The sequence below is a fragment of the Chaetodon trifascialis genome, chromosome 15 (assembly GCF_039877785.1).
Source record: "Chaetodon trifascialis isolate fChaTrf1 chromosome 15, fChaTrf1.hap1, whole genome shotgun sequence".
In the NCBI taxonomy this organism is placed as follows: domain Eukaryota; kingdom Metazoa; phylum Chordata; class Actinopteri; order Chaetodontiformes; family Chaetodontidae; genus Chaetodon; species Chaetodon trifascialis.
This window is the reverse complement of record NC_092070.1, coordinates 17,487,528-17,514,985: the sequence shown is the minus strand read 5'-3', so window position 1 is coordinate 17,514,985 and position 27,458 is coordinate 17,487,528. Positions and strand designations below refer to the sequence as shown.

Here is a 27,458-nt window from a genome sequence, read left to right as displayed (position 1 = left end):
CGCGTACCGTACTGGCGATGCGCGTGAATACAGTTGTTAGACGCTTTGTAATGCAGGAACAGCTCAGTAGAGATGTTGTGAGCGGTAATTCCTCGTTTTTTTGTGAAACTGTTTTCAGTTCGTGAGCAGTCAGTAATACTACCCACACTACGTCCGCGTCGTAGCTGTAAATTAAATAAATTCCGTCGTTTCTCAGGCTAATTTTCATCCACAGCCACTCCCGTTGCTAGGCATGAATGCTAATATTAGCTAGCTAACTGGCCCATGGTATATAAGAACAAACGTTACTAACTGACGATAGACTCTGAAACAAGGACACTCTTTGTGGGTAAAAGTCTGGCAGAATGGCCTTATCGGAGACAGAGAATGGGTGTTCCGGTGGCGAGAGAGGAGAGTCGGACGCTATAGTAAAAGCTTGTGTGTTGGGGGGCTTCAGTGAGACCGTAGAGACCAGAGGGCTCATCTCCAGCCTGCCGGAGGTCCACGAGCACAAGTTGTCAAGCGAGTCCACCACAGAGAGGTTTTTGGGTGAGACAGTCATCCACAGTTATAATCTTTATACTTGCACTTTTTAATCAGTGTGTGGTTTTACCTTGTTCCAGTTCATCACACTCTGCCCATTTCCTCCCTCAGTGATAATGAACAGATACCAAGAGCAGCCTCATCTGCTGGACCCACACTTAGGTATATTATGAAAAGTCTAACTGAAAATTACATTTTTATTAATACTGTGGATTAATTTGGAGAATGTAAACATATTTAAAAGGCCCCACTCTTCATTTTTTTTCCAACTTTGTCTTAGAGTGGATGTTGAACATGATACTGGAGTTTGTTAGGAGTGAGAAGTCGCCTTCTTCACTGGTTCACTTGGGCTTCAAGTTTCTCTACATCATCTGTAAGGTCAGTCTGGTTCACAACAGTCATTTCACTGACACAGCAAAGTTATCCAGCCAGTTCAGTAATGCTGATTTGTGAGCCAGTCTCCAGGGTGCTCATATTTCTGTTTTCCTGAGCAGGTCAGAGGTTATAAAATCTTCATGCAGCTTTTCCCCCATGAGGTGACAGATGTCCAGCCAGTTCTGGATCTGCTGTCCAGGCAGGATCCCAAAGACTCTGAGGTGAGCCTGCCAGTATTGGTCCAGGGCAAAAATAGTAATCCAAGCCTTCACAATTACGCATCTGTGTGTTTACCTCCTGTGTGTTTGCATACGTTATTGTTGTTGTCTGTGTTATCAAACATTTCTTCTACTACATCTACTCATTTCAGACTTGGGAAACTCGCTACATGCTGCTGTTGTGGCTGTCCATGACCTGCCTCATACCCTTTGACCTTTATCGTCTGGATGGTCATTTGGAGTCAGACGACGGCAAAGCCAGAGAGCCCACCATGGACCGCATTCTAGCCATTGCAAAGGCAAGTTAAGTATATGGCAGTGTTTCTCAATTCTGCTCCTTGGGCCCCCCTGCCCTGCATGTTTTAGATGTTTCCCTCCTCCACCACACCTGATTCAAAGGATCAGCTCGTCATCAAGCTCTGGAGTGGCTTGATAACGAGCCACTCATTTGAAACAGGTGTGTTGGAGCAGGAAACATCTAAGGCTACGTTTACACTTAGGGAAAACACATATGTTTTCATGCGGTTTGGCCTCTCGTTTACACACAGAGTTTTTTTCACGGTAACGATCATTTTTAAAAACTCTGGGCAAAGTGGAGATTTCTGAAATGGGCGCTTATGTGTTGGCGTGTAAACAGGGTTGAACAGCGTTTTAGGTTCCGACACGTCACAACATGTGACTGAAAATACTTAATGTCATGTGAGTGACCTATGTTTACGCTTGCGCCCATAGGTTTGGCATAGTTATGATGGCGCTTGATGGCGGATTTATCCGGGCTCATGTAAACGACAACATTTTTGAAAACGATGTTGTGTGCACGATGTTGTTTTTGAAAACGGAGGGACTAAAATATCCGTTTTCCAAAATGCCCTGCTACATGTAAATGTAGGCTAAAACATGCAGGACAGGGGGGCCCGAGGACCGGAATTGAGAAACACTGGTATATGGCATAATCTTGATTCTGTTTTGCTGTTTTTGGTTTGAGAGGTTGGTCTGTACTAGGTTCAGCTTGGCTCTGTTATCAGGATTTGTGGATCCTCAAAAACATCTGAATAAAGGTCCAAAAAGATCTGTGACAGTTTCAAAACAAAGTAACATAAAACAAAGCAAGTTTTATGTATATAAATATGTGTGTGTGTGTGTGTGTGTGTGTGTGTGTGTGTGTGTGTGTGTGTGTGTGTGTGAGTATTTTAGAGCTTTTTCATCCATAATTTCAGAAAAAATGTGTAAGTCAAACAAAAGAGCAAATGGTTGATATGTCTCCCAATCCAGAGTGAAGCAGTAGTGTATCTGAGCTGAAAATGAATTTGGCTCTGGAAACATTTGTGGATTTGTTTGCAGTTGCTCCAGGTCATGTTATTGTACAGTATAATTAACATTTTTTTCTCTTTTCAGTCTTATCTACTCGTCAGTGATAGTCCCAGGGATGCCGCATCTGTACTAGTATCAAAGTAAGTGCAGTGTATTTTAATTTTTTTGTGGTTGCCTCCAAAAATATCACAGTTTGAAACAGTGGAACAATAATACCTTTACCTTCAGCTGGACTTTCAGACTTAATATTATCAAATAACATTTCACTCAAATGCAATACATATTTAAACTGTAATAGGCACATGAAAGTGTAACTCAGGGCAGTGGACTGCTGGGTGTTGATCGACCAGAATGACCTAATGAATAGTAATGTACACTAATAGTAACTCATGCCAGGTGCAGACATGTAGTGGAAATGAGATGAGCTGCGCAACAATATGAAGCTGTGAAAGCACTGTAATTGTTTGTGTGATCCCTCTGCTGATGGAAAGTCGTGACAGACCCAACTCATCACTGCGGCACTGAAAAAAACCTGGTGTGCGTGCACAGCCTTGGCTCAGTAAATGGGGAGCAAACAAAGTGCAATGCAGCACTGTTCCAGCAGGTCAATCACAGGGGGATCAGAGGCGTCTCTTGTTTTTGTGACCTACTTTAGACGAAACCACGCCCACTTCCTTGTGACATTCCTGTGACGTCCTTACAGCTGCTGTCAGTCCAATCAGTTAACATCACTAAAGGCCTTTGAACTGTCTGCGTGGATGTTGAGTTCAAATATCAGCAGTCTTCCTCCAGAATCACTGACTCCACCTTGGTAGCATAATTCAGGAAGTAAACAAATCATGTCAGGTGATGCAAAGCTAAAGACAGCCTGGGGGTCTTTAAGGAGGGAGGGACGTCTTGTTACCTGTCTTTGATATTTGCTCGAACCTGAACTGTGCCGACAGTTACTCATCTTTGTTTTCACCTCAGCAAGTGTTTCCTACGAGTTTTAGTGCTAATATGGATGACAGGTAAGTACAAATATGTCCAGAACTGTTGAGGCCAGTGCTAATAACGAAATCAGTCTTATGAACTTGTGAAACAGACAAACAGAGATAAAGTACATTCAGAGAGAGAGGGAGGTAGGCTGTGAGCACCTGTGCAGTCACAGGTGGATAAGGCAGGGGGCGGTGTGAAGGGCCGTTTCTGGACATCTTTGAACCCCGAGCAAGACATCCACCAGCACCCCTGATGGGATCAGTGTTTTCATAACATTTTTTAACAATTCTCATAATTTTGTAATATTTTAACATCTTAAATTGAACTTTATTAAACTTCACTCAACTTCCGTACTGTGTCGTGATATCAACATCATCTGTCAGTTAGCAGCCTTGCATGCACATGAGTCCCTGTTATGTCTTATCCTTATTTTAATCATATTCACGATTTGATATGGGACATAACCTGGTTATTGATATCCCTGTATGATTCTAACATTGTCCAGGTTACTGAGTAGTGCACTAATGTATTAGACGCCTCCACATTAAACGGTCGCTGTCATTTCTGTGCTGAAGTGGAGCAATTTTCAGAATGAGACCTTCACTTGGATGAATACTGACTACGTTTTATGATCCATTATTTATCTCAGTTCTATTTTTGACCAGGAACAATCCTTTGTTATACAACCTACACTGCATTGTTTAGGCCTGCATTAAAATTTGTCAAGCAATTTAGGTATTTCTTACAATATTTTGCATTGTGTCCTGTAGTACTCTCTGTAATATCCATAGAGAAAGGATGTCGGTGTTTACCTGTTGCAGACAGATTCTCTTTAATGTCAGAATAAATGCAAAATGTCACTGAAAGAGGCACAAAATGACTCAAAATGCTTCTTGTGATGATTGCTGCTTCATGACATAAATAAAGGACACTGACTTAGCAGCAGTGTTTTAACAGAGTGCAGTGAGGCGTGTTTGACAGCTGTCATTCCTGAAGCAAACATCTGGATTTGTAGCCGATGTGTATTGATCAGAGGACCTGGATTGGGCTCTGTCGTACATCATAATAGGTTTTCTTAACCTCCCTAATCGGAGTTCAGTACATAGCACACTTATCCTGGCCTGAATCATATGATGTTTGTGGAACCTGGTTACAGATGATACATGATTCTTAGCTGCAAGTTGCCACCAGCATGTCAGTCCTTTGACAGAGTCTGTCAGTTGCTCAGGATCCAGTCTTAAATTCAGTGTGAGCAGTGTTTTCGTGCAACAGTGTAGGTGGTGATGTGGTTTCACTAAACATTGTCAGCTGTTTTCATTTGACAGATATTTACGTGACATAACCATGTTAAGCATTTATACTCTCAGTCTAGGCAAGGTGACATAAAATTCAATCAATTAGGCAATGTGAAATAAGCCATTTACATGAGGAAGTTGTAATGTCCAGTGTCTGGGTGTTTAGAATACTAAGCAACAAGGTGGTCATGTGGTCACCTGGATTTGGAGGAACATTATCAAAATGTGTTTGCTAACAGAGCGGCATGATTGGAAAGTCTCAATAGCATCAGAAAATGCTACATCACTCATCCTGATCCTGAAACTGTTGTAAGGTTGTATCACGTTTAATTCTGAAACAAAAAAAAGCACTGTGTGTGTTCAAAGCTTAGGCTTTAAACACACAGTCTGGATTTATCTGTGTTCAGTCTTTGACAGCCCCGTCAGTATTTATGTATGCCAGGGTTGGACAATAATGCTTTTACTGTCGTCAGATTTAGCTAAATTTCCGTCGTCCTAATTAAGGATTTGAAGTATTGCTGTCAATCGATTAAAATATTTAATTGTGATTAATCTCATGAATGTCATAGTTAAAATTAATCGCACATTTTTATCTATTCTAGATGTCCCTTGAATTATCATTTTAATACTGTTATCAACATGGAAAAGTGGATAGGCTTGCTTTGTGCAAATGTTTTTTAATTGAAAACAACAAGTTAGTGTTATATTTCACACTAAAATTCTCACTTTAAGCAGTCATTCACATTTGAATGAATCAAATCTCACACAATTTAACACTGTCAATAAAAAGATGACAAAAAAATAAATACTTGGTTACAAAGAAGCCCTTCAGCGGCCCTTTCTAAGGGATCAAGACAAGGTGATCCAAAATAAAGTTACAAAGTGCACATCATTGTAAACTAGGACTCAGGCTATAGTGCAGTTAAACCATGGCTTAAACTTTCCTTTCTTAAGTTTCCTTTGAACACAATAGCATCCATATGCCTCTGCCGAAAGCCATCCATTGTCGCCTGGTTTTGACAAGGAGGCGGAGGAGAATTTGCGTTCGCCGTGTGTTTGGCCATCAAGTGTTATTTCAGACTGGATGTGCTACGTTGATAATTCAGTTCACACCGACAATACACACAGATAACTTTGGTCTTGTCAGTCGATCCATCTGGCAACTTTTTGAAACCAAATCTTCCATTCAGAATCTTGTTCACATCCATTTCGGTGTTTCGCGCTTTACGTCCACACAAACCGGTTGCCTACTCTTTTACAGCTAGCGACCAGGTAAGACCAAACACGTGCGTGGGGCGTGTCTATTGTTTTGTTTCCGGTTTACAACCGGATCCTGTAGTTTCTCTTAGGTTACTAGCAGTGGCCACAGCCTATAAAAAACTACACTAGGTCACAAAGAGTGTTAATCTCGCAATAAAAAAAATGATGCCGTTAAAATTGATTTGCGTTAACGTGTTAATAACGCGATATTTTTGACAGCACTAATTTCAAGATATGTGGTTTGTCGTAGATGGGGTTTTGTTTCATTCAAGGCACAACAGTGGAACACAGTACATTGCATTGTAACATGTTGATGTTATATTTAGATAATCTGATCTGTGATTTTGTAGTTTGCTTTATAGAGATGCATATTAATATGGAAAAATCTAAATATTGATATTGTGGTTTATTTAAAACATATTCTCCAGCCTCATTGTTCAAAGGTATAAAATTTTCTTTTTCGAGATTCTACATTGTCAGAGCCACTGCTGAAGTTATTAACTGTGATTAGTTTTCCAGCCAGTAGAGGGCAAGGTTCTGTTGGAAATGTCTTCACTGGTGTCTGTGTTTGTTTGTCCTCATGAAACCTTGAATTACTTTCTTGTCTTATTGTGCATGACTGTACAGGTTCATGACGCGCCCTGATGTCAAACAGAAATGCCTCGGAGACTTTTTGGATTGGAGCCTCACCACTGTATCCCAAACCAATGACCAGTCCATGAGAGACATCATGGTGCTGGATGGTGCTCTGCAGTCTCTGGTAAACACACATACTCAGTGATCACACACGAGCCTGTGGTGTCGAGCGCACACCTGTCTGTGTATGTTTGAGGCCAGTGTATTCTGTGTGCACTGCTGAATTAAAACCTGCAGAGGGTAGTTTACAAGAGCTGACATGACTGGTATGTCTCACACAATAACTAATGCGGTTTTGGCAGGTGTGTAATGCACCTGCTGCATGTGTGGGATGTGCTGAGTCAAGTGACTTATGTCAGTTTAATCCACCGCTTTAAGCTAAACGGCTGTTCAGCAAATGAGAACGGCGTTGACAGTGCTTGGTTCCAACAAATTCCGCTTTTCCACATTGGTGCCTCTCACATTACACCTGTTCCCACTCCAAATCATTTTTAATGATAGAGGGTATTTTCAATCATTTCTGACAGCTAAGGTAATCTAATGCAGCCCTCAAGCAAGTACATTACATTCATATCACTGGCACATAAACTTGCATAACATGTTTAGAAGGCATGCCTGTGTACTTAATTTGTGAAGTCAACCTGGCTCCAGCCTATACGGTGCTTAGGGCGTTCAAAACTGACGCTGTTTGCTCAGTCAACAAGCCTACAGGACCAGCACTTGAATGTTTTTTGCATGTAGATTGAGGTTAAAGTGCTGCAAAGATTCAAGATAAGAAATTGTCACCAGAATGAATTTGGTTTTTGAGAGTAATGTGTCTTTTTTCAGTTTGTTTAGTGAAATATTTACTATTTTACAATAAGTAATGCCTTCTCAAATGTCACTGCTGTCATGTTCCCACTGCAGTGTCTTCGACTGATTTGGTTATCTTATTTGTGTCCCCACAGGCGAAGCTTTTCAAACATGGAAAACGAGATGATCTCCTACAGCACGGTATGTTATATATATATATGTATCTGTAGTAAAGTAATGACTCCATGAGGGCAAACAGAGAGCTGAATCTCCTGAACAGGAGTTAATGGAGCATGTGATTGTCACATTCGTAGTCTGTGTTCAGTTGCCTTTGCATGTGGCAACAGAATCATTTGTGTTCACAAATTTTTATCAAAATGTCTTGTGCCGGAGGGGAGATATTTGAATGGTCAGGTCAGGCGATAATTCCCTTGTGTGAGACAACAAAGCCTTCCTGTATATTAAAATGATCTATAATTATCTTTGACCTGCTGTCCAATGCAGGGAGCAGTTTATCTTTCTTAGCCTCTAGTCAGATACTTCTAAAAATCCTCTATGTATATTCCTGTATGCATTCGTCAATTTATTTGTTGTACCAGTCATACAACAGATCATATGATGTCCTTATTTGTTTCCCAGCTCCTACAATTCTGCAGTCTCTGGAGCAGAAACATCTGTCAGAGAGCAGCCAGGCCATGCTGAGGAAGCTTGGTGTCAAACTAATCCAGAGGCTTGGCCTCACCTTCCTGAAGCCACGTTTGGCTGCTTGGAGGTCAGACATAATACAAGCTAATAATATCCAATGTTTGGAAAACGAGATCTCCAACCAAAGTCAGCTGGCACGATCTTTATCTGTGTACCAACTGATATGTGCCTGGATCACGGAGTGTTTCAGTGTCTTAAAATGTTTATGTGCATGTTTTTCAGGTACCAAAGAGGCAGCCGCTCTCTAGCTGCAAACCTCTCCATGTCCCAGTCCGCTACAGTTGCTGTGACTCCTGAGGCGGAGATGCAAGAACAGGAGGAGGACTATGACATTCCTGAGGAGGTGGAGACTGTTGTTGGTCAGTTTCAGCCTCCACTCAGTTTCCTAAGTTGTTTATTGCAGTACCTCTGCTCAGGACATGAAATATGCATTTCATTTTACAGAGCATCTGTTGGTGGGACTGAAAGATAAAGAAACAATTGTGCGCTGGTCCGCAGCAAAGGGGTAACAGTCAGTTCATATGTCAACTTGCAACCATAAACTGTTGATCACATCACATCCTTGTTGCTACTTGTCTTTGGTATTCTTTATTTCAAAGAGAGCTCCTCGGAAAGTGTTTACGTATTGAAATAATGATCTGTTTTATTTATCCCTTCAGCGTTGGGAGGGTGACTGGGAGGCTTCCCAAGGAGCTGGCAGATGAGGTAGTTGGATCAGTGCTGGATTGCTTCAGGTAGGTTCATACTGAGGACATATTGGCTCTATTTCATATAAATGTTTTTATCCACACATTTCACTATCACGTTCTATGTTTTGACCTGTGTTGTTTGTGTCCTTATTCAAGCTTCCAGGAGACAGACAACGCTTGGCATGGAGGCTGTCTGGCACTGGCAGAACTTGGTAGGAGAGGCCTGCTGCTGCCCTCCAGGTTGACAGATGGTATGTGTCCACAAATTCACGACAGACACGTTTTTGTTATTTATTTATTCAACATATTTACATTTCATACATATAATCCATTGTCAATTTTCCACATTACAAAAAGTGTCCAGATTTAAATATTAGGAACCCTTAAAAAAATTGCTTTTCAAACTTTCCAGTCAAGTATGAGAGAAGACACAATAAACACACACCTGCGACAAGTCTTTGCATTCAGCAAGGTTGTTTTTTGTTTTAAGTTGACTGTGTGGCAGTGCTACAGACATGTCACATCTGCTCCTGTTCGAAGAATCAAATTGTTCAGTGCTTAATTAACATTTTAACATTAATGTTCAATAAGTTGATCTTTTCATGTTGAGGCTTGTGGTGGTGAAGTTTCCAGATATTCTGTCCTTATTACCAATTATAACAGTCAGAGTTTAGCCGTTAACGGCAGCGAGGCCTCCTCCTCAGAGGCCGTCCTGGTGCTTTTGCTCTCTTGTTTGGTTTATGGCAGTTGTTGCCGCTGTTCGCTCTTTTCATGCTTATTTCCTTTGCCTTGGTTGTGTGCTTGGTCTTCTTTGGAGAGCCAGGATGGTTAGCATCTGTATAATCTTCCGAGGGTCCTTCTGCAGTGCTGAAGTCTCGTGAAGAGGCTGCAGAGCTTGCAGTGGCGAGCTGACAGAGTGCCAGTGCTGCAGTCTGCCTCTGGTCACATGGTTCTTCATCCAGCTCAGACTCTGACCTCTGCAGAGGATCTTCTGAAGTGCTGAGGGCAGCATTGCGTGCTCGCAGGCTGAGGTTCAGAGGCAACTCTTCCCGCTTTAACGTCTCTGCGTCTGAGCAGCTCAGTCTGTGGTCAGATGGACTTTTTTCCTTGTCTGGGTTCCTTGTTGACAGGTTTAGGGGGCCCAGATCTTCTCTGCTGTCCTCACCACCTTGTTCTGATGTAGTTTCAGGACACGGTTCCGAAACAGACATAGAGGAATATCTGCTGCTCTCAGCTGACCTGAAAGAGATGCCAGAATAAAGAGTTAATGGACTGACACAGTATGCGGTACATTGCAGCTTAATTAAGCCAATAAATAAAACAAAATACTAAAAAGTAAATTACTTACCCTCCATCCACATGTTGAACACTTAACTGCAGCAAGCTTTCTGCAGACTCCTCTTGTTGTAAGTCAGCTTTGATGGTTGTCGCTGTGTGTCCCACTTGGGTGGATGTCTGAGACTCCCCCATGTTGGTGTAGTGTGGGGCAGCCTCTGTGTCTCTCTGGATGATATGTCCATGACTGGGTCTGTCAGGGGACCCCAAGGCTGAACAGCCCTCCTTAGGGCTTAGCCTGATTTCCTTGTCTCCACTTTGCCTATGGCTGCTCTCCTCTTGTGTAGATGTGTTGAGGCTGTTGTGACTGGGACGGGAATGCATGTATAAGTCATAATCCTTAGGCCCAAAGGTCGGGCCATACAAATCCAAAGGAATATATCTGGGTCCTGTAATGGGCAGGGAGAGTTCATGGGGTCTGTACAGGGTGTAATGCAAAGGGGGGCCTGGGTGAAGAGGGTGGCAGTATCTGTATGGGTATGGAGGAAACAGGGAAGTGTGAGGCGGGGCCATGGGTTGTGGTACCACAGGCCTCTGGGGATCCAGAAACTCTGGTCTGAAAGGAGGGGAGTTTGGCTCGGTCGCATGGGGGTTTCCTGGGAGGTAGTATGGTGGATACAAGGGCCGGTCTGGCAGGTAGGGAGAGTAATCAGGAATAATGGGAGGAGGGAATGGTTTTAAGGGAATGGATGATGAAATCGTGCTCCATGGAAAGCCTGGGTGGTTGAAGGTGGGAACAGGAGCTTGCGAATCCTCTGACTGCTGCACAGGTGACTTAAAGGCTTCTGCTCCATCGCATTTGGGTGTGACAGGAGAAAAGGCAGATGGGCGCGGCAGAGTCTTGGCTTTGTTGCTCTCCCTGTTCTCTGGCTCTGTTACTGTATTTGATTTTGTCACACTCTGGCTGTCCTTAGTGACTGAACTGTCACACCCAACGTTTATTTCTTCCATGTCATCCTGGCTCTCAGCTTTGTTCTCTTCAGCTCCCTCTTTCTCAGTGTTGTTCTGAATTGCTGGCAGGGGGCTTGGACAATCCTTAGATTTGACAGGGGCTCCCTTTGCCACAGCCTTGAACTGTCGGGCTGCTTGCCCGTTTTTCTGTGACACCAAGGAGATGGAGTTTTTACACAAGTTGTATTTCATGTGGTTGAAGAGATGGGACTTTTCGTTGCAGGTGAAAGGACACTGGAAGCACTGGTACTTGAAGGGCTTGCCTGGCGGTCGGGGAATGTAGTGCGGCCTTTTTGGCTTGCGTTCCTGAGTAGTTTCCATCTTGATTTAAATGCAGGTTTTCTGAAAGAAACACACAGAACAATTGGGAAATCAGTTTAGCTTTTCTTCAAGATCACCTTTTCACTCAACCTGCCGGGGAATGTCACACTAAAGCACATAAGAGAAACTTGTGAATCAAGTAATGTCAAGTAATGTGGATAATGGAGTTGTTTGACTGGTTCAGGTGGAGAGTGAGCTCTCATTGGAAGGTTTCCTCACCGTGTTTCTTTAACTGCTCAGGCAGAAAAATCTTGAGCTGCACAAAACACCGCACCCTCAGGCTAATGTATTTCTGTAACTGTTAGTTCACACTGGCTTGGACACCAAACAGGAAAATGGTTAACTATGAAAACCAGTCCACTGTATGCAAAAATGCATCCACGTGTTTGCATAGGTGCACTCGAGTCTTTGTGTGGTTTTGATTGGCAGCTGCCTGCAAATGACTCAACTTTGCCTGCATCTTCACCTGTCTACCCGCTCGATATCACTCCAGTCATCAATGCTATAAAGTAAGAGAGCTGCGAAGGCACTCAGTAGGCAGGTGTTGGGCAGATTAGACACTTACTAACACAGACCTGGAGGGCATGCAGAGACTTGCTTTCACTCTCAACCTTACTAAACTCTGTGCTGTCGGCGTGGGAACTACCAGCCACCTGCTTCCCATGACTACACCTGCGGGATGCACTCAGCTCCCAAACATCATCATTTGATCATTTGATGAACTCACCGGCTCTGGAGGCACATGACTATGGGAACTATTTCTCTTGATTATTTTCCTTGCAATGTGCCAGCTAGCATGTGTAGTAATAGTTCAAACTAACCAGTTTAGGTGAAGTTGCTGGCATCTGAAACATTTCAGGTTCGCATCTGAAATGAAACATCACCTAAAGCTGTGAGTTAAGTGTTGCTGGGCGCTGCACGGAGGAACCTGCTTGTCATGCGCTGTCGCAAGAAGTTGTCACTCAAGTTTCTGTCCAACTGTATTAGCACGCAAAGCCACTCCCTGGTTAAGAACTGAAATCCATTCGAAAATCCCTTTTAAACAATGTTTCTCTTTACTGTGAAGTGCGAAACACTGTGTGTTTTTTCCTTCATAAAAAATGAATATTTGGTTCTTGTGAGCTCAGGTGATTGGTGTTTTTATTTCTGGGCCAGTCTACATATTAAGATGAAAGTGTTAGAAAATTGTTGAAAAAGGCTACTGTTATTCAACTAAATATTTTAAAGTTTTTTTTTTTTTTAGAAGAGACCAGTTATTTTCAGCGTTCCCTGTGCATCAGTATGGCAGTCCGAGCAGGGGCTATTTAAAACCCTTAGTAACAGATGCACATGTAGTGTATACCCACCCTAAGTACCCCCTACAACTATTAACAGTAGATTTACAATTAACAGTATTTCCTAATAACACAGAAAGACTTCTGTAAATAAGTAAATGTAACTTAATCCCACTTACTTGTTAATTAAGAAAGAATAAAGAAAAGAAAAAATTACCTGCTCTGGTAGTAACAACAGTATCCTCTCCTGAGTGTTCAGCCTGCAGAGAGCTGCTCCACAGTTCGACAGCCAGCGTCCGTATCGGGTCAGGATGTCCGCTTCAATACGTGCTAAAAGTTCAGAGTGTGTTCATGAGTGTGTGTGGTGGTGCATGTGTGCTGTGGTGCTTGGTGATGTCAGTTGTGTGGTGAGCTCTGTCTAAGGTGTTGTCTCACAAGTGGGCGGGGCTTCAGCCCTAACAGCAGGGCCCTCGGGCAACATTGATGTACCTGATATTAGTCAAGCCTCAAGCGATGATTTACATGATGAGGTGGGGTGGGGGCTCTAGCTCCTTCTTCCTCCTTCCTGCCCCATTTCTGTCCTTCGTGGAAATGACCACCCAGGTATGACATGTTGTTTTACATCATCGCATCGAGTTTCAGGTGAAGTTCAGTAGCAAGCTGGCGAGATCATCATGACATTTGCATTCGCGTAGGTAAAATCGGTGCCATGAGTGTTGCTTCACTTTTTATGTGAGTCGATCTTTATGACCTGAACAGAAGTACCACTTTAATACATGAGCTGACTTACCCTGCAAAGTATAACCATGCAACTCTTGTTGTGCCTTCTTTCTTTCTCTGATATTACACCAATTAGTCAGCGACTGCGTATGAGGGCACTGTTATCGCTGATGTTCTCACAATGCAAAAGGAATAGATGGGCAGACACTAGCTTGCATTCAGTTCAGATTCAAATTATACTACACTGAAAAACTGATGTCATTGTGTTGCATTCTCCAAAAGGAAGTTTGTGTAGTGAGTTATCAATAAAACCTGTCACAAGGCCCATCTGCTTACTTTAAATACATGTAAACCACAGCCTCAATATGATCTGAACACCTCACCACAGTTTGCAAGTGCACTGAAAATAAATGTGTTAATGAAAAACAAATGAATGCTTCAGTATTGCAAAAATGAACTGCACTTTCAGGTCACATAATCTGTAATTCAGCCAGTTGTTACTGGATTTAGTCCAAGGATTTTGGGTGTGAAGCTGAAGTGATAACTGGAAGTTTCCTCACCACAAAGCCTGCATACAGTGTATGTAAGATATGTTTTTAACCTATTTCTTTCAGTCTTTTTTTTTAAACCACACATCCATTTCTGTCGTCTGCCTGCAGTCGTGCCGCTCATCATCAAATCCTTGACCTATGAGGAAAAGAGGGGGGCGTGCAGTGTTGGATCCAATGTGCGTGACGCTGCCTGCTATGTGTGCTGGTCTTTCGCCAGGGCTTATGAACCCAAAGAGCTCCAGCCTTTTGTCACTCAGATTGCCAGGTAACCTTTCCCTTAAGACATTCACATGCATAGATGGCTGCTAAACTACAGCATGAGCTTCCTCATCTTCATGTGCTCCCATTTTCATTTGCTCTTGCTGCTGTTCGCTGTTATTGTAAACTCAGCATAGGAACAGTATAACATCCCTAGTTTGCTGTAATTGTTGCCCTTCATAACATAATCCCTTCTCGTTCTGACAAAGAGGGAAGTACAGGTGAAATAGAGCTGCAACCCATAAACATCTTTTTCCCTCAACTTTATATAAAAAAGTATCAGCTACAACAGAGATAAAAGCAGAATACACTGTTTTGATAATTAGTAAGATTTCTTCTGGTGGCAGCTCATTGTGTGTTTCAGTCTAATTGTAATTTGCATACAAGCTGCGTGATTAGCCTCAAAGCCGTTATTTACTGCCTCAAACCAGTTTTTCTGTGGCACATCAGTCGTGCATGTCTCCACATAACCAGCAGATAGGCGTCTGTGCTGTTTTTGTACTTACTGTGCATATTCAAGTAAGCTGCAGTGCATCTGTAGCTTAATTACACAGACAAAAGCCAATCGAATATTATGGTATCAAAAGGCGATCGTCACATCATCTGATTTCCAATGTAATTAATACTAATGGAACTTACTAATGACAGTAATTTATTTGATTTGTTTGTTTCCTTGTTCATGTTTCCTCTTTCTATGAAGCTGTTACTGCTGCCAAGCAGTGCATGATCTTTTGGTGGTTCAGTGACAGCTTTTGCATTTACATTCAGGCATTTATGGTATTTTATTGGCACCAGGAAGTGTCTCTTAACGTTCACATGTGATGTGTGCATAAGGGCAGTGAGTCAGTAGAAATAATGAATACGTCCTCCAGAGTTATCCACCCTGTCTCTTTATATACCATCGTACCACTCAACCCTTGTTGCAGATTAGTGTTAAAATGCGTTTATTAAAGATTAGATCCTTTCTTTTTTTTACACGTAATAATAACATCGTTGGTTTATTTTATCTGTTGAAGTGATGGCTGTTTGTCATTTAGACATTTATATGTTTCTCATGACCTTATTGAGACATGACAGCACAAGAGCTGTGGGCTAATGTGATATTTGGCAAAGAAGAGATGTGCATCGATTTCGTCACTTAACATTATTAGCAAATTAGCAAATTCTGACAGAAGTAGTCTTTTTTGGTCTATAGGTTAGAATGTGAAATGTCTAAGAAGCCAGCTTTAAAAGTAACGGCCAAAATTTAAAACTCTCCAACCAGTGCAGAGAAACTATGGTGCAATATCATCCAGTGACGTATGTTCAAGTCTTTGGCAATAGTAACGGTTTGCCTTGATCTCCTTTCTCCCTGTGTGCGTGTATGGACCTGTGGCCTCTGACTGTGCAGACCAGCTCTGCAGTGTCAGTTTGAACCCCTGCAACTAGCATTATCATCAGCAGTCGCGACAACACCCTCTCTTTCCCTAGCCTACAGGACTGCCAGGTTTCGCCTGTTGCTGTAGGTTTCGGTCGCTGTTTGGCAGCAGAGCTCAGACAAGCTGGTTCCTGCTCTAGTCATCACAGCTTGATGACATTTCCAGAAAACTCACTTTCATACATGTGGGACTGAGTGACCTGGGGGCCTGCACAAAGACACACCGTTGTACCCCTGCAGTTACCGTTGCACTGTGTACTTATTAATCGCAGCTGCTACAAACATAACACAGAATATTCTTTAGAGCGTTATCTAGAGTGCAATCAGGACTGTGGTTGTTTCCAAGCCCTCAGGCTAAGGACAGTTAGTAAAGCCCTGGACCTGAAGTTTGCAGTTTAGAGGCAGGGATCATGGGAGGAGAGCAAACAAGACCAGCAGCAGTTGGACAACAGACTTTCACACACCCACCCCTCCTAAGACCTGTCGAGGTAGTGTGGAGTGGAGGGATGTTGAGGTTAAAACACAATCAGACACAACTTCCAGTATTGCAAAGGAGTCATGGTTAATCATGATGTGGCTGTGTTATCCCTCTGTGTCGGGAATCTGTGCGCTGCAACCAGAATCTGTTTCATGGTGATGATGCAATCTGCACTCAGACATCGCTTCAGTCTGCGTCACTGATTCTTAAGAAATTATTAAGATGTTGATACTCTGTTGCGCTTTCACGGCGCAGAGGTATATATGAAGAAGAATTTTATTTGTATGCCACTTTTCATACAAGAAATGCAGCTTTAACTGCAGAAATGATATGCTCCAAGTGCGTCACATAAAAAAAAAAAAAAAACAGAGATTGGGTTAGGGTTAGGAAACACTTTCCTGTGAAAGAAATACCTTCTTCACTGCATTTGCAGATATGTCTTTTAGATCATTTATACTCCACGCTGTTTCTCTCTGCAGTGCTCTGCTGATCACGGCTGTGTTTGACAGAAATGTCAACTGCCGCCGAGCCGCCTCTGTAAGTTCTCCGGTCAACATCCTACAGTTGCTTCACTAAAGATACATGGTTACATTACAGAAGTTCATTTTTATGTCTCATTTTGTCCCAGGCTGCTTTCCAGGAGAATGTCGGCAGACAGGTTTGTGACCGCAGTTTTGACTACATGTGTATTATGACTAACAGAATTACTGTGATTTAAAGTTTGTTTGCTGCCAAATATCCTGGTCTTGCTCGAACTTGCCTCGTTAGCAAAAACTTTCGAAGCGAAGAAGTGGCCTCCCAGTACGACTACAGGGCACCAGCAAGCATTTAATTTGCCAATAGCCCTCAAATAGCCTTAAATTGCTCTTAAAATAGTAGTGCATGACATGAATTTGGAACAAAATGGCTTATTTTCCATCACAGAGTCATCTGGTCAGTGTCGAACAGTACGATCATTTTTCCACTTTGTCACAGCTCTTTGTTGCTTGCTTGTGTCTGACTAGGGGACATTTCCTCATGGCATCGACATCTTAACTGCAGCAGACTACTATGCTGTTGGAAACCTCAACAACTGCTATCTGAACATTAGGTAAGAAAGTGCGTTTTGCACATTGGTTGTTCTTAATGACGTGCACTTTACAGCCATATTGTCTTAGTCACACAATACTCTAGTGAGCTGCACTTGGACAAATGCACAAACTATTTATTTAGCTGTTTTAACCTGAATTTAAAAGTCTAACCTGGGATAGGGGCTGCAAATTCACCAGAGCTAAAACTATTTGGCCAAAAGTCAGCAGACACCTGACCACCACACCTATATCAGCTTGTTGGACATCCCATTCTAAAACAATGGGCATTAACATGGAGTTGGGACCCTTTTGCAGCTATAAAATCTGCTTTCTTCTGGGAAAGTGTTGCACAAGATTTTGGAGTGTGTTTATGCAAATTTGTGCCCGTTCAGCCATTTGTGAGATTACATACTGATGTTGGACCAGAGGGCCTGGCTCACAATCGACGCTCTAATTCCTCCCAGAGGTGTTCAGGGGGGTTGAAGTCAGAGCTCTCTGCAGGCCAGTCCAGTTCCTCCACACCAAACTCCTCCCATGTTTATGGACCTTGCTTTGTACATACAGGCACAGCAAACTGTGTACACAAAGTTGAAAGCACCCAACTGGAGTGTCTTTGTATCCTGCATTAAGCAGACCCTTCAGCAGAACACAGAAGTCTAAACCAAACCCTGACAACATCCTCAAACCACGGAGACCCATTTCATGGAGCTCCAGACACACAGTTCATGTGCTGATGTTGCCTCCAGAGGTGACTCTGTCGAGAGTGACGCAACAGATGATTGAGGTGAATTTTACACGGTTTGCCTTTCAGCTCTTGTTGGGTCCACGCTGTGAGTTTGTGCGGTCTACCACTTTGTGGCTGAGCTGTTGTTGCTCCCAGATGCTTCCGCTTCACAATTGTTGTGAATCTAGTATGACAGAAATCTCAGAAACTGGCTTGTAGCAAAGGCATCCTATGACAATGCCGCATTTAAAGTCAGCTCACTCTCTACATCCTATCCTAAATAAATGTTTGCCTGTGGAGATTTCCTGGCTATGTGTTGGAACGTATGCACCTGTTAGCAATGGGTGTGGCAGAAACACCTGAACTGATTAATTAATAGGGATATCCACAGACAGATGCCCTGTATACATTACATCTGTTGCATTGCCTCTTCTTGAACTTGGTTAGCCTGTGAAGAATATGTTGCAGTTAAGTTTATGAACTTCAGGCACCTTTGTACATTTTTCATGTAAGGAATGAAATGTGTACATTAAAACAGACATAGAAAAGCTTCCCTTTCAGGAATCCTTTGGAAGAAATGCATCACCACCAGCAGACAAAACATTCAAGCAGTCAAAATGTGAGCGAGAAGCTAGTCTCGGGATATCACTGACTGAATGGCTGAAATTGATTTTCCCATATCTGAATGTTTACCTGTCTGAATTTCCTGTTGATATTAGCAGCTATTCAGCTAAAGCTCTTTTTTATTTTGTTCTCAAAGTGTCTATATAGCCAGTTTCCCAGAGTACACCAAGGCCATGATAGATCATTTGATAGCCATGAAGATCAACCACTGGGATGGGTAAGTACATGTATTCCTCTGTCCTCATGAATGCCTCCAAAAGTGAGGGTGTAGTAGATGTGAATTCAACTCGTAAACATACTGCTGTATTCTTTACATGTGCTTGCAGGGTGATCCGAGAGCTCTCCACTAAAGCACTGCACAACCTGACGCCTCAAGCACCTGATTATATGGCAACAACAGGTAAACAATGTCCCCTTACCTGTTCCCCGGGCAATGGCGAAAGTCATACGAGGGCAACACCTCTTGGAAACTGACTGAAACCCATAATTATTGGTCTTGAGTATGCATGCCATGCATTTTCTTCATTGTGGTTTTCAGTTCTGCCACAGCTGTTGCCCAAAGCAGTGGGCACTGACCTCCACAGTCGCCATGGAGCCATCCTGGCATGTGCAGAGATCACACACGCTCTGTTCAAACTGGGCCTTCAGACCAACAGGTAGGCTTTAAGCACCCGGTCAATGGGACTTTGACAAAATCAAAGAAATGCGTAATAGCGAATACAGTTCAATGGTAGGAAGTGCACTAATTCCAAGTATTTGTCCTACAGGACTGTGGTGGACATCATTTCCTCAGAATGTGTGGACGCATTGAAAAACATTCACCAGATGGTAGGTGTACCTCATGGAGCCAACCAAAGCAGTTTCAAGTTAAATATACTGTTGTCTGTTGCTGATGCTTTTTACTTACTTTCAGCTACATGACAAGAAACGGTACAGGTAGGCAGAAAGAATCTTTCATTTTTTCTAAAAATTATGTATGTTGTTTTGGCTTCATATCAAAATTCTGCTTTTTTTTGTAGGGGTTTTGGTGGAGAACTAATGAGGCCAGCAAGTAAGTCCAAAATAAGAGCATGGCTTTCACAAAGCAGTACATTGGTTTTTATGATTTCATGCAAGAAACATGAAGGAGGGCATTAAGCACAATGTTGTTTTCTCATAATCTTCATTTTTTCTGCAGTGTGTGGTCTCATAGAAAAGCTGTCCTTGTCCAAAATGCCCTTTAAGAACGACCCTGTAATCAGTAAGTTCATTCTTTTAAACAGCTGTTACCAGGCTTTTAAATGGATGCATTTCATCCAGAATCTTTATTAAAAGTCTTTAATGTTGTGACGCTGTGTTTCAGCTGGCTGGCAGTGGCTTATTGACGACACCATAAATACTCTTCATCTTGTTTCTTCTGGTGTGAGGGATAGCATTACGGTAAGCTTAACTTTTCTTCCTTTTTACCTGCCAATTAAATGCCAGTTAAATATTATGCATCCACATAGAGTTGTAGCTCTTTGGCAAGATTTGTTAGACACACATTATTTATTTTGTACTTTTCAAAACTGCAATTGAAGCCTGCCACCATTTATTTCTAAAATGCTGCTCTTAATTCAGAAGGACAACTTGTTGTTTACAGCTTTCACTGATGTTCTTCCTCCTTTTTCTGCAGGTTGCAGTTGTGTCGGCCTTATCCGCCTTGTGTGAGGAGTACTACCAGGCCGAGCCAGGCCAGGCTGACTCTCAAATGCAGGGTGAGTTGGGTATTATTTCCTCGCTCCGATGGTTATACTGTAAGTCTGACTTTGAAAGTAATCTCTGTCTGGCCCGCGTGTGTGTTTTTGTGTGCACACTTGTAGACGTCCTGGTGTCTCAGTATACTGGCGGGCTGACGAGTCCACAGGTGGCTACTCGCTGTGGATCTGCCCTCGCCCTTGGCTGTCTGCCAAGATTTATGATCCACAGCAAACTGAAGCAGGTGTGTTTGAAGGACGTGTATATTTTTAAGGCATTTCATATCTCATTGCTTCAGCATTTAGGTGTAAGGTGGTGTTTGTGTGTGTGTGCGTGTTAGATCCTCGAAGGCCTCCAGCAGATATGCACCATCACACAGAAGGAGGGGAGTTTGACAGAGGCGAGGAGAGATGCGGTCAGAGCAATTGCACAGTGAGTATCCATCTCTTACTTCATTTAGTTGTTGTGGTTCAGGCTTATATCACCTCGGCCCATCCGTCTCTCCTCTGTTCTTTGTCTTGACTGTTAGCTTACCTGTAGAGTTTTGTAGGCAGTAATGCTAAAATAAACAGTTGACTGGCTATACCTGCAGGACCTGAAGGACGTGTCCATCCATGTCTTTCTGTACAACTTTTGTTTTTGCGTCTCTTTTCAAAATTCAGTTTTTTCTCATTTCTCTCCTCTGATGGCCCTTTATTAAAGTATGTATTCGTTCCTCGTCCTCCATCAGGGTGTGTGTGAAGGCAGGCGTTTGTGCCAACGGCTCCCCGGACTCCTCTCTGTGCTCGGAGAACGTAGCAGATGTGTACGGCGCTCTGCTCGACAGCATGAATGACTACTCAACAGACAACAGGGGGGACGTGGGGGCCTGGTGAGTTAACTTCCGTGTCAACACACACACACACACATTCACAGCTCACAGACACACACACTCACAGATACACACATGCTCTTTTAATTTGCCTCAGGGAGGAGGAATGCTCCACTGCCTGAGGCCTCTGGTGTTTTTCTGTCCCTCCACCTAAGGACATGCAGACATGACATCTATACCTGTCTCACTAGTAGCCCTGGGCCATGCTTACCTCCAGGAATGTCACCGGGCTTGTCACTTGTCCTTATGACATGGGATGGGCTGCTTCTTTCACACTGTCAAATAATCTCTTGAATCTGTTTTCCTCCTTGCACGTCCTTATCTCTCCTGTTCTTGCTTTTTTTTTTATACCACACTTTTTGTCTTTTTCGTTCAAGACCACATCCACACAGGAACAGATTTTTCTCTCTTTTTCGTCTGTCATGACATAAACCTTTTTTAGTTTGTCTTTGCCTAAAATGTTTGCCAGCAGGCCAATAATGAAGAGTTCCACCGGTGGCCTGTGCACCTGTTTCGTGGTGTGACTTTTCAATTACGTGAAACATTCCTCATAAACAAATTGTGCCCTGTGGCCATGAGGCTGATTTGACTATAAAACTGCCAAATCTAATGAAGCTGAAATATAGTGCCGTCAAATGGTGCTGTGTGCCCTCATGCCAGCTTATGTTTGTATTTGTATATGTGCATCATTTGTCACATATTCAGGAGTTGTTTTAATAGATCGTTTAGATCGTAATGACTGAGGTCAATGTGTGTAAGGTTAGTCAAGTCCATGTCATTGCAAGAATAAAGCCTTTACTCTTCCTGTCGTGTGCTCAGGGTGAGAGAGGCAGCAATGACCAGCCTGATGGAGGTAACTCTGCTGGTGGCCAGTGGCGCTGCGGAGATCCTTTCGCCAGACCTGTGAGTTATTAACCTTTCCACCCAGCGAGAAAAACACTGTGTGTCATGTCCCCAGGAGGTGATCATAAATGTTGTAATGTCAGCCGGTCTCAGACTTGTTTGTTTGAATAATCCTCGGTGCCTCTTCGATTTCTCAAGGTGCGGCCGCAATACCTGAGCCTAAGTCAATCCAGCTTGAATCATGTAGCTCTATCCAATCATAACAGGGGAACGGGATCAAAAAAACAAACACAACACTCAACATGTACTGCTGATTGAAGTGAAAAGAGTCACATCATGGTAGAATTCACACCCAGTGTTGCCTTTGGGCGTATTTATAGTATGAAATGGATTAATTCATGTAAATTGTCAGCCAGTTAGTCACCCTTTGCCTTTTTGTCACCACAAGCTAGCTGAAAGTTTGAAAACAACAGCCACCCTTCATGAAGCACTTTTCTTGTTTATTTCTTACGTCCTGTATACAGGGTGAAGTGTACGATGTGCTGCCTGGCCCAGCAGGCAGCAGAGAAGATTGACCGCTACCGAGCCCACGCCGGCAACATCTTCCTGCGCCTCCTCCACGGCACAGAGCCTGCAGTACCTCACATCCCCCACAGGGAGGAGCTGTTAAACATTTTTCCGATGTGAGTCACCCCTGCCCTCAACTTGCAGCTCATGCAGCAAACTCTAACAGTTGCAGTGATTTTAACTGGCCTTTATTCCAGACTGTTTTGGCAAATACACATAAAATATGAAAGTTTGACTTGGAACACTTGTATGTGATATTCGCTGATCTGTGACTCCACTCGCTGTGTCTTTTAGTGACACCACAACCAGTCTGAACTGGAATGCCCCATCTCAGGCTTTCCAGTACATCACCCAGCTGCTGGGGCTGCCTCAGTATCAGTGCCACACCCTGCTGGGCCTCACTGTGTCTGTGGGAGGGATCACCGAGTCCACAGTAGGTCAAACGTGATGGGAGGAGGAGAACGTTGTCAAATCAGAGCAGCGTGATGCTCAGACGGGTGACACATGTAAAGCAAAATGAACGCGGACACTTTCATATAGGACACGAGGGTCAACAAATGCTCTGATGCCTATTAATTAAACACTGTGGCTTATACAGCTGCCAGATCTGGACCTAATCGGAAACCTACAAGGATTTTTTTAGGAAGTGCTTGCCATCATCCAAACACCAAATGAGGGAATGTGCTTTGAAATAATGCTTTTCCACCCCTCCAGTAGCTTTCCACATGCTTAACTGTGTTCTGGCATCTCATGGTGGACCCACACCTTATTAAGACACTTAATGTTGTTTTTTTCCTTTAATTTGTCACCCATCTGTATTTCATAAAACTTCCCTTTCACCTACCGTATTGGTTTAGCAGAAGCAAGATCATATAATGATAGAATAAAAATGCTGGATGAAATCAGAACATAATGTATAAAGTTTAGTTAGAAATCAATTGATTTTAGCATTTTATTGCACTGAAGGATTTTTATTGCTGGTATGAAAAATAGAACTCGGGCAAATTACATATAATTGACACACTTAATGATATTTATTGTACTTTGCTTGTTTTCAAGCTGGCATGTTTGTAGTAGAAATTCAATTATCATCGCACAATAAGGCCTGATTATCTGTTTGGGGGTCCATGCGCTCCTTCTTTTTTCTTTTTTTGATGGTGCCAGTAATGCACAGGCAATGTCAGGTCTTGGCTGGAGGAACTGTGGCCAACAGGTGGAGCCATGTGCTGTGGATGTGTCCTCTGCACAGTAATCCCTCAGGCTCTCTAGAACGCCTGACTTTAAGTAAATGCTTAAAATGACAGATTTCAGGCCGTGTTACTTTGACTTATCTCCACCCTGTCCTTTCTTACAATAATGTGGACACCGCCTAAGCTCAAAGCATTGATCCTGACTCATCCTGAACAAATTGATCTGACGTGTCCCTCGTGGTACTGGCAAGCAAGACTTTCCCATCAGTTGAATCTTTTCAACCCAACAACATTTCAAAGCATGTCTGCTGCTTTCCAGTGTTGAACCCTTGCACACCATCAGTCGGGAGGCTCAGTCGGGGCCCCAAACAGGGGTTGATCAAGTTCTCCCTCCTCCTCCTCCAGTATGGCCTAACCTGTTAAAGCCAATCATTTGAAAGAGGTCCTGCCCACAAAGATTTGTGCTGGCTATTTTTAACTTTTACTCTCTGTGGATATCATAAAAGAAAAATAAGTTTCAAGCCTGTAATAGCAGCAGTGAGGTCAGTAAAGTTGAACTCATCTGCCAACAGAGGCTGTAAACATATTCCCTCAGAGACAATCAGACTCTCGTCTTGCTTTTACCTCGCGCTCCTCCAGCTTTTCTTCACCACAGATACATCCTCAGCGAGGGGAAGGACTGATATGTTTGTACAGGGTTGCATGCAGGAAACTGAGCCAATACTGCATCAATACACGGGCCAAGATTGCCATTCTCACACCACAGGCACATATTCACACAGGCCTGAGGGAGATGGAGCATCCACTGACTTTCCAGGAACTGCCTTGTGGGCCAGCCTCAGTGTAGAAAGACCACAAGGCCAGAAGAATGATTCTGTGACACAACGCAGGTTTCACAGTATTTGTTTGGTAATATGAACTCTACATGCTTGAAATGACCTTTAAACCAGTCCCAAGTAAAAAAAATGAAAGTATTCTGTGGTTCAGTGTAGATGAGGAAATCAGACAGTTTCCATCTACCTTTGTTTATCTATCACATTGTGTTTCTATGTTGTGTCACTGTGTCAAGGTTTGACTCTGTCTTTCCTGCCGCCTGGTGATATCATCAGTTTCCCTGTTTTTCTTTCCAAGGTTCACACAGTCTTTATTAGTCATAACACGTAAAGCACATCTCTGTACCTTACACTGCAACTGATACGCTCATGTTTTATTTCTTGAAGACTGATGGCGTTACATAAACAGTCGTACCCGCTGAGCAGGAGTCTGTATTTCAGACCTAACCTTCAGGCTGCTGCTCCACGTTAACTGCTGCTCTCTGCTGCTTCCATCCAGGTGCATTTTTCCTCCCTGTCGTTGTTTGATTATCTGAGAGGGATCCAGGACAATAGCGCTGCTCTGACACAGTTTGGAAATACATTGCTGATCATCTTCAGAGACAATATCCGCAATGACAGGTACACACATATACACCTCGATCGTGCTAGATGACCTTTTCATGAAGTGTCAGCCTCATCTGTTTAAAATCACTCCTTAAAACTTGTCTTTTAAGGTTAATTGCCTGTTCTTTACCTTCACTTCTATATGTTGCATAATTTCGTTTGGCCTTTATGTCATTTTACATACTTTTCTGTTTGAAAAGCTCAGTGTATAGCCAGAATGATCCTCTTTTAAGCAATAATGTTTTCTTTTCCTTTTTCTAGAGTGTCCGTTCCTTTTCTTAAGATGCTCAATCAGATGCTTGCTAACAGCTGCTTTGAAATCTTCACTACAGAAGAGAAGTGAGTGTTGTGACAGCTCTGTTAAAAACAAAAACTGTGCACGATGATGAGAGCTAAAGCTTTTCTGTCTTTGTTTTCCCAGTCATCACTTCTGTGTGGAACTTTTGACTCTTTGCAAAGAGTTCAAGAAGACCAAAGATATTTCCAAGCTGCGCGCCTGTATAGATGTGTAAGTCTCCATCTCATCGACACATGTCCACATTATATACTGACTGAGGCAGAAACACCATCCATGCTGACTGTGCTCTTCGGTGTTTCCCAGCTTCTGTGGCCTGATCCAGTTCCAGGGTGAGGTGAGGAAGAAAGTTTTGTCCCAGCTGCTGATGCTGCTTTGCCATTCCTTCCCTGTGGTAAGTTCACAAGATCCTTTTAAAGATGTATAAAAGCGCCAATAAGCTGTCATTCACTCTGGGTTCTGGTTCCAAATCCACTCTCTCCAAATGCCAGTGGAATCTGTCTTAATCCCCCTAAAATTACTATTAACTGTTAGTGTGTTATAGTTGTTTGTAGCCACAGTAATGACGTGGCTTTTTGTGTAACAACAGCTGTGACAGAAAACTGTCCCTCTTTTACAAATGTAGATCAGGAAGACCACGGCCAGCCAGATGTACGAGATGCTGCTGACCTACGATGATGTCATCGATCCAGAAGTGTTGGACGATGTCATGACCCTGCTGAGTGACACTAACTGGTTAGTGGTCCCATTGGATGCAGTCATTCAATATTCTCATATTGTTAAATGCTTTTGGCACGTCTGTCGCTTTGTGACACGTCGTGCTGGGTGTTTGTTCCAGGGAGAGTGACCTTGCCACAGTACGGACCCACAGGAATCAGCTTTGCGATTTGCTGGGAGTCCCCAGGCCGCAGGTGGTTGCCAAGGTAAGCAGTTTTTCTTCTTTCATAGCACCTTTCATGCAAGAAATGCAGCTCAAAGTGCTGTGCAATGAAAAAACTCTCACACACCTCGTGCTTCACTTAAAAGACAGGATGAACATAGAATTGACAGTTGACATGAATGAGACTTGACAGGATTTATGTAGGCGGATGCATGCAGCAAATGTTTTCTGTTTTATCCCCTTGTTGCACTGAGTTAACCCCAACAACTCTCTTTCATCTGCAGAGCTCTGTCCAGGTTTCCTGATCGCCCATGGCTGCAAAAACCAGCTGCACATAATATATTTGCACATCACGCTGTAAGAATTAAGAGTAAACTGTGAGTGCTCCTCTTCTGAAGCAGCCCTCCATCCGTCTTTCAAGTCAACACACGAAATGAGTTACAGTCCAACAGTTTTACATGACAATAAATGGACAAGAACATCAGTATTTTTCCCTGTTTGGTTATTATTACTGCAAAGTTTAACTCAAAACACATCAGTGGAAAGCCTTCATTGTTGAAATGCACTTTTCTCACGTCTCGTTCAGGTTACAGTCTAGTGAGACGTTGGAAATGTTTTCGGTTGAGCTGTTTTCTTGTAATCTGTACCTGGAACAACACAGATAAGTGAAACTGAAACTATAGTTTGCGTACACTCCGGGGAAATGGTTTCCATTTAACCGTTTTGGCACAAACTATGGAATGTCACTCGGGCCCAGCTTCCCCTTGGGTCCCATGCAGACCTACTTTTTCTGCATGGGTGGAGGTGCCAGGGACTGTCGGAGTCCCAGGCCTGATAGCGGAGCCTCCCTTGCTGCCTGTGGAACAGAGCCTGTTGTGTCACCATTGGCAAGGCTTTCTCATTAGAGTCTGATAGTGGCCACATTGTCTCAGCCAGCTTCCCTCTCTCAGGCTGACAAAGATACCATTGCTGCATTATTTTAGAATAAGGTGCTTTCTGAGTGTTGATAATAAGTTGTTGTCGCTCCCTCGGCTAAAATCACTATATTGCATTACATTTTTGCTGTAATGTGATTAATTTAATTTCATGTATCCTTTCCCATGTGTATTTGGACCTTCATTAAACTGGGAAGAAAATTGCTGTTTTTCATCAC

General features: G+C 43.0%; 2 protein-coding genes across 2 annotated transcripts; one reads left to right on the top strand and one right to left on the bottom strand.

Annotated features, from left to right (window-relative positions):
- The first annotated feature begins 10 nt into the window (after positions 1–10).
- tbcd (tubulin folding cofactor D) lies at positions 11–27,458 on the top strand. Its single transcript, XM_070981054.1, has 39 exons — positions 11–528; positions 634–684; positions 803–900; positions 1,017–1,118; positions 1,268–1,414; positions 2,511–2,566; positions 6,587–6,719; positions 7,543–7,588; positions 8,027–8,159; positions 8,315–8,451; positions 8,537–8,597; positions 8,752–8,826; positions 8,938–9,032; positions 14,042–14,198; positions 16,566–16,623; positions 16,715–16,744; positions 17,091–17,176; positions 18,641–18,721; positions 18,831–18,904; positions 19,043–19,160; positions 19,272–19,332; positions 19,418–19,440; positions 19,524–19,555; positions 19,682–19,744; positions 19,847–19,923; positions 20,159–20,240; positions 20,346–20,464; positions 20,561–20,652; positions 20,951–21,091; positions 21,911–21,994; positions 22,459–22,617; positions 22,796–22,934; positions 25,024–25,145; positions 25,392–25,469; positions 25,552–25,638; positions 25,732–25,819; positions 26,051–26,160; positions 26,264–26,348; positions 26,590–27,458. Exons 1-39 carry the CDS (start codon positions 345–347, stop codon positions 26,608–26,610), a joined length of 3,585 nt encoding a protein of 1,194 aa, XP_070837155.1. The 5' UTR covers positions 11–344; the 3' UTR covers positions 26,611–27,458.
- znf750 (zinc finger protein 750) lies at positions 9,459–12,949 on the bottom strand. Its single transcript, XM_070981055.1, has 3 exons — positions 12,880–12,949; positions 10,130–11,409; positions 9,459–10,020 (listed from the first exon to the last, which is right to left on the bottom strand). The coding sequence occupies exons 2-3, from the start codon at positions 11,386–11,388 to the stop codon at positions 9,459–9,461; spliced, it is 1,821 nt and encodes a 606-aa protein (XP_070837156.1). The 5' UTR covers positions 11,389–11,409; positions 12,880–12,949.